Source organism: Arachis duranensis, chromosome 7, assembly GCF_000817695.3.
Source record: "Arachis duranensis cultivar V14167 chromosome 7, aradu.V14167.gnm2.J7QH, whole genome shotgun sequence".
In the NCBI taxonomy this organism is placed as follows: Eukaryota; Viridiplantae; Streptophyta; class Magnoliopsida; order Fabales; family Fabaceae; genus Arachis; species Arachis duranensis.
In genome coordinates, this window is record NC_029778.3 from 42,914,343 (window position 1) to 42,926,550 (window position 12,208).

The window sequence follows — 12,208 nt, forward strand, 5'->3', positions numbered from 1 at the left end:
CGTGTTAAATTTTTATTATTTATTTTTTATGTTAAAACATAAAACTAAACTCAAATTATTTATAATTGATTGATTGCGCAGTGAGAGTGCAGTCCAGAAGAACAAAAACAGATAGATATAATGATGACGTTGCAGCACTACTCCATTTTCTCTCCCATTAATCCACCAGTCACCAAACACAGAAACCCACTTTTGCAACACCACCAGCACCACCACCACCAACACTTCCCAAAGTCCAATACCCTCTTCACGTTCAGAATCTCTTCAATTGGCACTGCTCCATTCTTCCAGGACATTGCTGAGATTGCTCAAAACAAGGTTCCTCCATTTTCCTGATTTATTCTTTATATTTTTGCCTCATAAATGCTAATCATGATTTTCTCTTGATACTCTATGAGATTCATGATATTTGTCACGTTAGTCATTTATACATCGGTTAAAGAATCCAAAATCAAGAAAGGTTTACCGAATTGTTTATTAGAATGTCCTTATTTAATAACCCTGACTAGTTTATAGCGTAAATGTGTATTGTTTATTATTCTGACCATTATGCGAAGGGTAAAAGAGAAAATAGTCAACAAATTTGACATAAGAGACACGAGAACTAGAAATATATTGAACTATATATAATCTTTTTCTAAAGTGAGGAGGGAGTAGTTTTTAAGCAACCCCACTTCTTTGTTGCTAAATTGGTTTTTCTTTTTTTTTTTGGGGGGGGGCTAAGGTTCTGATTGCAGCTGGTGCTTCAGTGATGATTGGGCAGCTTTCTAAGCCATTTAGTTCTGTGTTGCTGTATGGCAAGGACTTTGATATCAAGGCTATTATTCAGGCTGGAGGATTCCCATCATCGCACTCTTCTGTATGGACTTTGTAAAATCCCGTAAAATCAGTTAAACCTGTTTCCACCTTTGAGATTCTGTTTCTCAAAATGTTGTTTGCATTTTCCTGTGGATAGGCAACAATGGCTTGTGCAACATTCCTTGGCCTTGAGAGGTAATTATATATATATATATATAGCAATTTGGTTCAAGTCAATTTTAAATTCTCTATGTAACCTCTTTAAGTACAAGGTTTGTTATATTGGAATAATTCATCTTGTGTTATTTCCAAATGCAGAGGATTCTCTGATCCCATTTTTGGTTTCACAGTTGTGTATGCTGGTCTCATTATGTATGATGCTCAGGTACGATACTATTTTATGTTATTTTCTTCAGTCTGAGTGTTTCTATCATGTAAATGTATTGTTTTTAAGTCCTTTTGAAGTTTTAACCAAGTTTGAAACTTTGAATTAGATCACACTTAAGTGCATGTTTATTCGACAAATTCCATGGGAATTGGTGGTCTATAAACTCTCACAAGATTAATGAGGAGTCTTAGACAGGATTGACCAATGAGATCTAAATATGTTAAGTTCCGTTGCTGCAGGATTGTCTCTAATGAAGTTTACCCATTATCATAGTGTTCAATAGGAACAAATCAAATTTGAATTTCTACTTATAGATAGTGTTTTAGTAATAACATATGATGGTTTTGTCTCATAACAAGCTTAGGGATGGGAAAATAAAGGAAGAGAAACAACAAGCATGTAGACCTAAGTTATTTTGTCAACAATTGAACAGAGAAAAAAAGGGTCAAATATGCACTTATAGTTAGAATACTTTGATCAATTAACATTTTATCTTTCTTGTATCTATCAAATTATACAACAACAACAAGGCTTCATCGCACTAGGTGGAGTCAGCTTATCTATCAAATTATAGATTTGAGAGTTTCCTACTATCACTGCTAATCTATGAATTTGCCTTTCGGGTTGAAACTTGTTTGCTAAATTTGGAATGTGTAGTAAAAATAATGGAACTTTCTAGTAGTACTAGATGTCCGATTACTAGGCTTCTCAATCTAGTTTGTAGAGGTTATAACCCTGCGGCTAGGGAAAAACTAACTCTTTTGAATAGTTGTCTGTGAAAGGTGATTATTTGGGCATGCAAGTGAATAATATAGTAGTACCCAAATAGATGCAGTTTTGGAGGCTGGGACTTGAATCATGACCACATCAGAAGGAACTAGAATATCTTTCTTTTTAGAGTAACTTACAATACCATCATCTGCGATGGTTAGGCAATATCATACAGGACAATATCGATTTGTAATAGTATACACTGCTCTTTGCAGGGTTGGTCATGTGACACTCAGCACTCTTCCAAATATGACATTGATCTTGCCTCCCTTACAACAATGAGCCTATTAGCTGGACACTGTTAATAAAGTGTCATTAGATTTCCATTTTCTTTCTGTTAAGTATCTAAGGAAAGTGGGAAACTACACCTTAAAAGCTAGCTGTTAAGGGGGAAGAACCACTCTCCTTATATACAATATCAAGCATCCCATACTACTCGAGGTGGGACTTTGAGCACCCATAATACCTGAGTCCCTAACACTTTCCAACATTCAGTTGATTATATTGCTTAAGCAGTTATTGGTTTAAATAGTCTCAAGTTCAAGTCTTGTGAATGTAGACACTGGTGCTTAGAAAATTCTAACTCAACAGCAAGCTAACTTGGCTTGAGCTAGTTGGAGTTCAATGTGCATGCTTTCATCATAATTCTTCAGTTACCTGTTTTATTTACTTCACCTGATTCAGCCTGGGCAATGAAATGAAATTTTAGTTTCAGTAGGTTCTAAGAAAGAGAGCAAAGGATTTTTCCACTGAGAAAATTGTGGTAAGACATTATAAAGAAGATTGCTAAAACGCATACTTCAAAATCTCACTTGTTATGCTCTGGGTAGACAAGTATTTTCCATTCCATTTGCTCATATCACAACCATCCATTGCAATCAAAGAGTGATTTTTCAGTAATTATCTTAAAACGATTTGATGGACAGAACATTAGTCTGAACTGTAATAATAAGTCTTGGATATTTTTCGACTTCAGTATTAGGAGCTATAGAAAATACAAAAATTTTCTCATTTGGGACAAAAAGTTTGTGTCTGATCGTGTCTCCACAACAAAATATGTTCTGTGAACAGTCTATACATTACTGTCGTTGGATCCTGTATAATGAATTTAGGCCAATACTCATACATTTTCAAAGTATATACATAGCATACATATCAAAGGCTATTTGATGATGATATGTTTTGTTTAAAAAAAAGTGGTGGGACCCACATGATTCCTCACTCATTTCCTCCCTATGTATACTATGTAGTGTTGACCTAAATTTAACTGCTGTTACATGTGAAATTTTATAATCTGCAAAATCCTTCCTTGGTTGATTTTGTTTCATTTATTGACCCTTATAACTTACAATATGGTATGTGGCTTATATGATTTTGTAGGGTGTAAGAAGAGAAGTTGGAATTCATGCAAGGACACTTAACAAACTACTGCGCTACATTCACATTAACAACTCTATACGTTCCAAAGATAATAATGATGGTTTAATCAACTTCAAACCAGGTTTTGAAAAGCCCATTTTATCCCAAGATGCCACTTCCTTCGACTCAAAACAGAGAAATAATAATAATAATAATAATAATAATAATAATAATAATAATAATAATAATAATAATTTAAGCCTATTAGTTAAGCAAGGAAGCAAAACATGGCAAACTGAAGGTGAGAAACTATCCTCAACAGAAACAGAAGAAATCAGAAAATTGTTGGTTTCTGATGGCTTATTCCCATTGAAAGAATCCGTTGGCCATACTGAGGTTGAAGTCATAGCTGGTGCATTGCTAGGGATTATAGTTGGTTTGGCTGTTTATAATTTCATGTAAACTATTGATATTTTGTGAATTATATTTCATATATATTATATTATGTTACATCAAATAGATTAAATTGAAATTGAAAAATCAGAATGACTTTGATAGATGAGTCAGCCTTTTGAAGTTTTTATTTAGAGCATATTTGGTTTGGTCCCAAAGTTACGGGTCAAGAACTATTCTAGTTTTCAATATTTTTGTTGAAAGGAAAAATCTTTCAACGTGTTTTTTAAATTGTCTTTAATGTTATAATAAATTTTTAGAATAATGCTTCTATTAACAAATGTTAATTTTTAGATGAATTTATCTATGATAAAAATAATAATAACCCAATTAAAAAAATTCACTCCACCCTAGCACCCAGCTTCACCCCATCTCATCCCCCATCCAACCCCCACCACCGTATTTCATCCCCCGTCCAACCTCCACCACCATTTTTATTGGCGAAACTTTATCCATTATTTAATTTCTTTAGTTGTAATTGTTTCTTCAATTACTTTATTGAAGTTGATCTATTTTAAAATAAGTTGAAAATATTTGAGACACTAGTTCTAAATAAAAAACAAAAGTTTAGAGTTGCGCTTATTTTTCATTGTACTTGATACAAGAGTTATGATGTTGGTCTAAAAACACCTTGGTTTGGGTTCTCTTGACTAAACACAATGAAAAACAAGTGTTATCAATCTTCTGAAATTAGAATGATAGAGTCATTTGTTTTGTTGATGACCACACATTGGTTAGCGTAAAAAAGAATTCTATAACTTTGATAATAACATCGACTAATCCTTATTAGTCTTTGAGTTAAATCATTCACTAAAAGCTTCTATAACTTTGATAATAAAATTGACTAATCCTTATTAGTCTGTGAATTAAATCATTCACTAAAAGCACATTTGAGATAAGGCAAAAATTATTCTTACCCACATTACCAATACTAGAAATTTTTGTTTGGGTTTTGTTGGAAAACTTCACCAAGCCACTGTTTTTCGGTCTGAGATTATTAAAGTACTTCTTTTCTCTAGTTATATGCCTCAAATATTTCCTATCCATGAATCACTTTTGCCTTTTGGATGTTTGAGACTTTAGACGCAGTTGCATTTTGAGTTATCCCAGAAAAAATTTATGAGAAGTCATCCCAAGATATCAAAAGAAAAAGATTCCACATGTGATTATTGTGAAAAAAAAAAAAGACCAAGATCTCTTTTAAGAATATTAATACTGTGAATACGTCTAGGTTATTGAGCTATTCATCTTGATGTATTCGGTGCTACCTGAACAACAAATCTAAATGGTAGAAGATATGCCTTTGTAATTAATTTTTATTATTCTAGATTTACATGGGTTATTTTCTTAGTTCATAAAGATGAGACTTTTGAAAAATTTGTTCAATTTGCTAAGAAAGCCTATAATCACCATGTGCTTACAATCTTTGCCGTTAAATTTGATCATGGTGGTAAGTTTGTAAACTCGAATTTTGAAAAACTTTGTAAATAGCTTGGCATTTATATATCCGAGCATCTCTATTCTCAAAATTTCTCAACAAAATATGATAGTCGAAAGGATAAATAGAAGTTTACAAGAAATAACAAGAACAATGCTTTTAGGATCTGATTTACCAAAAACATTCTAGGGGTGAGGCAATAAATACAACTTGCCATATTCAAATAGAGTCTTTATAAGACCTATCCTGAAACTTAAACCCAACATTTCTTCTTTCCATATATTCGGATAACGTTGTTTTATCATTAACAAAGGGGACAAGCTCACAAGGTTTGATCCCAAATTCGACAATAAGGTATTCTCAGGTTATTCACAGGTTTGCAAGCTATACAGAGTATACAATGAGAAAATTTTGTACATAGAAGAGACGATATATCTGAAGTTATAACACCCTAACTTTTAGCACCTCATGATCGTAACAAAAGTAAGGCGTTACTAATCTAATTCCTTTTATTATCTATTTAATATTGAGCCTTTACGCATAAATCTATCGATGATTTTACTAAAATTTATAACTTCTCTAACAAGAACAAACAATCACATATCCACGTACTTAATATTGATAATATATTGTAGGAGTAATGCTAGGGGATCAGCAATTTTTGTCATTGTTAGCCATCAACTAGCCATCAATAATGATTTGATGGTGTGAGATTAGTGTGAGATTTCATCCAATGGCTTACCTTCTTCTGCTGGTTACATGCTGGCCAAAATTCAATAAAACTGCTGGTCCCCTAGACTTTTCCTATATTGTAGTATTACATACAAAAGCAATTACAGAACCTACCCCTCTAAATAAAACTCTAACTAGCAAGTTGAGGAGAAAATAAATTCTAACAACTCAACTCGTAAATATATTCCTCTGTGCTCCTGCAGCTTCACAATAAACATTCACACCTGTAGCTGAAAAGGGTGGAAATAAGGGGTAAGAACTGGGGAGTTCTTAGTAGGGTCGGGATTAGAAGTTATGTTCATTATCCAAATTTAAAACTCTTATTTTCCTTATAAAAATTTCACGCAAAATGACATTTCATATATTTCACCGCTTATTAAGAAACCATTTTAACTAAACCCTACTGTTGGTCCTTCCAATCACGGCTTTTGGCCCAAATCAAATCAACTCGGTCTCTGGTCCAAATTAAATCAACTCGGCCTACGGCCCAAACCAACACGAATCACAATCAAAACTCAATCACAAAACAGAATCAATCATAGGCACAAACAATGCAAGACAAACACAAATCAGAAGGCAATTACAGAACATAGAATCCAATCACAAACACACACAATCATAAAAACATAGTCACAACAAGTATGTGAAAACAAGTATGATGCATGTCTAGTCCTATACCGGCCATAAGTTCATGTGCCGGTTTGTTGCCCGATTCTAGACACTAGTCCTGAGATAAGCGTTTTGTACCGCCGTCCTTATCTCAGCCAACGTCCCCTCCATGAGCGTTATGCATCACCGTCCTCAAGGGAGAGCCTTCCTTTTGGTATCCAGTGAGCATTACGCATCGCCGTCCTCACTGAGCCGTCCTTATAGTGTCAAGTGAGCATTATGTATCGTTGTCCCCATTAGACATTTGGCATTAAGGTCCAAACAGCATTCAATTTTTTTTCAATCTTTGCTCTCTACTCTACTACGGTAGAGAATCCTTTAATTAATACATTCTTTCATTCCTACTCTCTGCTCTCATGTGGTAGAGGTTCTTTAGATTCTTTTAATTCTTTTGTTCTTGGTTATTTATTAAATTATATTTTCACTTAACTCAGCGACCTTTGTCTGAGTTTGGCTTCCAGTGTCTTAACCTCTGTAAGCAACCTCTGTCTTACAGGTGCGACTCTCTTGAGCCGATGTATGTATTGATAACCTTTGTAAGCAACCTCTGTCTTACAGGTGCGACCATCCCCTGGAGTGGCAGATGTATCTCTGGAAAGCAAATCTCAATGGGCTCACCACCATATCTTTACTTATCTCATTTTCTTTTCGTTATTTCTTTTTTTCTTTTCTTTCTTATCATTTCACAATATAATTTATGTTCGTATTATTCTCTCGCCTTTCCCTAAGTGTCTTATAGAAAAGAATTATAAAGTACTTTAATTAAGTTTGCATTTTCTAAAACTTTTAAGATCACTCTATTTACTCTTTTCTGACTTATAATAATACTAATAATATCTCTACTAATTAATATTCGTAATAAAATATTAACAATAATATAAATTTAATAATTTAAATGATAAATAAGTAATATGAATATTTTCTTAAAACTTAGTTTATAAAATCTTATTTTTAAACATTTATTAATTACTTTCTAAATCACGAACTTTTTAATATTCTATTTTTTAAACTTAATATTTTATAAAATTATTTTTGAAACCCTTACTTATTTTCATATTTATAAAAATAATCTTGAATTTTTATAAAATATCTATTTTTACCCTCGTATTTTATTTATTACTCAAAATACCCAGAATCTTATATAATTATAAACTGTACCTCGATTTTTTTATATACAAATACAATATTACCCTTCAAAAATAAAATGTAATTACTAATCTTTCTTATATACCAAAACTGAAATTCTTAACCTTTTTCTTTCAAAATATTAATCGTAATTTAATCTATTTTTGAGTCTTTCGATTACCGATTTTTCTTAGCTTTTAATTTAATCTTTCAACTACCAAATCTCATGAATTTCCTCAAAAAATATCATATCACAACAATCCCAAAATCATTAAAAGAACCACAGCTGAACTAACAAATCACAAGTAACAATAATGATTTAACATAAATTCATTCAAACTCAAACAATAATCAATCAAATCAACATTCACTTATCAAATTCACATTTAATTATTATAAAGTTACCAAAACTCTACTTCTGTATGAAATCAAAATAACGAAAACTTCGGAAAAGTATTTTTATCGAGCTATTGAAGAAGAAAACGTCAGAAATCGTTTGTACTTCCTAAAACTCCAATTAGCCGAACTCAAATCATCTGTGTCTCCTAAAATTTCAATTGGCCGAACTCAAAGAGAGGAGGAATTACGTCACCGCCAATTTCTATTGGACAAAAATAACACTAATATGTAAAAAAAAAATACGTCAAATTAAATTTTTTTATTGGAGTTACGAATCACAAGAAACCGAACACCGAAAATTAGAAGTTCCATGGTTTCTCGTTATCTCTCCCTCTCGGCGATCTTTCTTTTCTTTCTTCTTTGGATTCGGTGGTTCATTAACGAAAGATGATGATAGTGATTAAGAAAGTTCACAGGTGTCATGTTAGTTGTATATATATACATTTGTATTCATGCCATGTTTTCAATTTGTTTTCATATATACTTTATTTAATATAAAAGGAATTATATTTTTTATTATTATAATATTTAAAAATTACGTACCCTTATTATATAATATTCATACAATTGTAGTGTTATTGATCAGATCATTAGAAAGAAGATGACATCTCCATCTTATTTGCTCTTTATTTCTTGTTTATCAGACACCAAAAAAAATACGATTACTTTTATTACATTCAGAGATAAATTTTACTATTTATATATACCGAAACTCTAATTTTAATTATACAAAATATCACATTTAATAAAATTACATATATAATAATCTTAAATAATTTAAATTTTAATAATTATAAAATTTTATTTAATTATTTTTTTAAAAATAAATTTCTTAAAAACAAAATCTCAATATAATATTATTACTCATTGCTAGAAAATCATTAGAATCAGTTTAGATCAATTAGTATAGTCTATATTTATATAGTATATCTGTATATTAATTATAGGATTCTATGTCTTTATCACTTTGATTTATCTAGCACCTATAAATACCCCTTGTATATTGTACCTTTGATTACACTCAATAATACACTTTTCAGATTATTCTCTCAATTTCTTGTTTCTAACATGGCATCAAGAGCCTAAAGTTTTTTTTTTTCAATGAAATTATGTTCATAACCTCCTTGTTTTTCTCTTCTGACAATGCCTCTTCGCTCTTGATTTTCGATCTGTTTTCGACGCTTTTGTTCGTCACCTCCGGCATCATCGTGTTCTTCGTTTCATCAGCTTTTCAACGCCGCCGAGATCGCCGCCAGAAACCCCCGGACGCGCCCTCACGCGCCGCCGGAACTTTGCTGCCCACCTCTATTGTTTCATTCCAGAAGCTTCAGCAACCGTTGATCTTGGTGCCGATCACACGCTCCTGGTGCTGCCACATGTCGCAACGAAGCCATTCTTGGTATCCACCGACCCGCGCATGCGTGTCTCTCTCGCTCCTCTCAGGTGCCACCACGTGTCATCGTCTCGCTGACGTGGCGCTGACGTAATTGCTGACGTGGCAGACAAGCGGGACTCTCCCTAAGGTTTTTTAGTGAGCTCTTTCTGATTCCGTACCCTATTTTCTCGTTTTCTGCCCCGAATTTGCAGTTTCTTCTCCTTTTTGCTATTCTTTCTATTACTATGGAAAAATCGGATGTCTTTCAACCTATCCCTGTTATCCTTAATGGCTCCAACTATGCATATTGGGTTGAAGCTATACGAAGATTTCTTAAAGGGCGAAAATTATGGCGATATGTGACTGGTGATATTGCCTGTCCTGTTAAGCCAACTGTGACTGACAAATCCAAAGATGGTGCCTCCAAATCCAAGGAGGATGCTGAGAAGGATTATGTAGAGAAATCAGAAGATTGGGATAGTAAAATCATCAGATTATCACTTGGTTCTGAACCACTTCTACTCCTGGCATTCATTTACAGTTTGGGCGTTTTGAAACTTCTAAAGAGGTATGGGATCATATGGCAAAATGTTACACTATTTCTGATCTCTCTCATCAGTACCAACTGCTTAAGAAACTTCATAGCCTTAAGCAAGAATGTGGCCAAGCAGTTTCTGATTTTCTTGCTCAGATGGAGATTATTTCGGATCAGTTGACCTCTTGTGAGCCTGTTCTTAAAGATCTCACTGATGCTAAGGCATATGAGGATTATCGGAATCAGACACGTCTCATCTAGTTTCTCATGGCACTCACTGATGACTATGAGCCGGTCAGGGCTTCTCTTCTTCATCAGAATCCCTTGCCTAGTCTTGAAGATGCTCTTCCTCGTCTAAAGTTTGAAGAAACGCGCTTGGGATTGCTTCATTCTAAAAGTGAAACTGTCTTTGCTGCTACCGATAGAAAGGAAAAAATCTATCGAAACTGTAACCGGCCTGGGCATTCCTTCTCCGACTGTCCTTCTATTGAATGTCGTAAGTGCAAACAAAAAGGCCACATTGGCTCCAATTGTCTGAAACTGTTCTGCCATTATTGTAAGCTCTCAGGTCACTTGATTGCTACCTGTCCTACTCGACCACCACGTTCAGATCAGAACAAGTATTAACCTCGTCCCAACAACTCTCCGCATGTACCTACCGCTACTACTGCTGCTGCTACTGAGTCCACCTCTTCCACATCTCTCAACACACCTTCTGTCTCTCCATCAGATATTGAATCCCTTCTTAAGCAACTTCTCTCTTTTTCTGGTAATACCCCCACTACTCTTTCCACCCCTCCAGGTAATTCTAAATGGTATTTTGATTCTGGTTGTTTCAATCACATGTCTCCTTTGCATCATCTTTTTCCGTCATTGTCTCCCATTCCAAATGCACCTTATGTCAACACTGCTAATGGTTCCCTCTTGCATGCAACACATCACGGGATTATTTCACAGTCCAATATTCATCTTTCTGATGCTTATTTTATTCCAAAATTGAATTTTAATCTTATCTCTGTCGGTCAACTTGTTGAACTCAGTTTTGATGTCACTTTTTCTATATCTGGTTGTCGTGTGCAGGATCGTCAGATGGGAAAGATCATCGGGACTGGCTGTAAGGTCAGACGCTTATTTGAGCTCGAGAACCTTCATGTTCCCTCTACAAATCTCTGTGCTGCTTCCTCTCCATCTACTCTTCACTTGTGGCACCGTCGTCTTGCCCATAACTCCTTAGGAAAATTACGTCCTCTTATATCTACGGGTGTTTCTTGTCGCACTGCAAAATAACCTGCCTTATCCTTTAATAATAATTCCTTTATTTCAGGCTCTCCTTGTCGCGGTTAAAAAATAGTCTCTCAGTCAGATGGATGTGAAGAATGCATTTCTTAACGGGATTTGAAAAAGAAAGTCTATATGAAACCACCTCCGGGATATCCTTGTCCTTCTAGTAAGGTTTGTCTCCTTTGCAAGGCACTTTATGGACTTAAGCAAGCTCTTCGTGAATGGTTTGACAAGTTCAGCACTACCATATGCAGTCTTTGTTTTACTTTTAGTCCTCATGAGAATGCCCTTTTCATTCGTAAAAGCGAACGTGGAGTTGTTCTTTTACTTTTGTATGTTGATGACATGATCATTACTGGAGATGATGTTGATGGTATCTCTGATCTCAAGGCCTCACTTTACCGTACCATTGAGATGAAAGATCTTGGTTCTCTCAGCTATTTTCTTGGTCTCGAGGTCATCTCCACAGATGATGGCATCTATCTCTCTCAGGCTAAGTATGCTTCAGATCTTCTTGCTCGCGCTGGGATTACAGATAGTCGCACTGAATCTACTCCTATTGAGGCTAATGTTCGATTTACCCCTATGGATGACACTGTTTTGGATAATCTGATTCTCTATCGATAGTTAGTTGGAGGTCTCATCTACCTGACTGTCACCCGACCAGACATTGCTTATTCAGTTCATGTCCTCAGCCAATTCTTGTCAGTTTCTCGTACTACTCACTATGCGGCAGTTTTTCGCATTCTTCACTACGTCTAAGGCACTCTATTTCATGTTCTTTGTTTTTCTACCTATTCCTCTTTGACCCTTCAGGCATACTCCGATGCTGATTGGGCTGGTGATCCCACTAATCGTCATTCTACTACTGGTTACTGTTTGTTC

At 34.5% G+C, this 12,208-nt stretch overlaps 2 protein-coding genes across 2 annotated transcripts; both read left to right on the forward strand.

Annotated features, from left to right (window-relative positions):
• The first annotated feature begins 83 nt into the window (after nt 1–83).
• On the forward strand, nt 84–3,833 carry LOC107458896 (uncharacterized). The gene is made up of 5 exons (XM_016077111.3): nt 84–318; nt 725–859; nt 956–993; nt 1,117–1,183; nt 3,338–3,833. The coding sequence occupies exons 1-5, from the start codon at nt 121–123 to the stop codon at nt 3,776–3,778; spliced, it is 879 nt and encodes a 292-aa protein (XP_015932597.1). The 5' UTR covers nt 84–120; the 3' UTR covers nt 3,779–3,833.
• A 6,476-nt stretch (nt 3,834–10,309) lies between these two features.
• LOC107458892 (uncharacterized) lies at nt 10,310–11,329 on the forward strand. Its single transcript, XM_016077105.1, has 2 exons — nt 10,310–10,538; nt 10,845–11,329. Exons 1-2 carry the CDS (start codon nt 10,310–10,312, stop codon nt 11,327–11,329), a joined length of 714 nt encoding a protein of 237 aa, XP_015932591.1.
• The last annotated feature ends 879 nt before the right edge of the window (nt 11,330–12,208 follow it).

Excerpts from the sequence above, each read along its gene's own strand:
- LOC107458896 (XM_016077111.3), top strand. The coding sequence starts at position 121 with ATGATGACGTTGCAGCACTACTCCATTTTCTCTCCCATTAATCCACCA. Across the intron at positions 319-724 it reads CTGAGATTGCTCAAAACAAG|GTTCTGATTGCAGCTGGTGC; the intron begins GTTCCTCCATTT and ends GGGGGGGCTAAG. Across the intron at positions 1,184-3,337 it reads TCATTATGTATGATGCTCAG|GGTGTAAGAAGAGAAGTTGG; the intron begins GTACGATACTAT and ends ATGATTTTGTAG.
- LOC107458892 (XM_016077105.1), top strand. The coding sequence starts at position 10,310 with ATGGCACTCACTGATGACTATGAGCCGGTCAGGGCTTCTCTTCTTCAT. Across the intron at positions 10,539-10,844 it reads CTGTCCTTCTATTGAATGTC|GTAATTCTAAATGGTATTTT; the intron begins GTAAGTGCAAAC and ends CCACCCCTCCAG.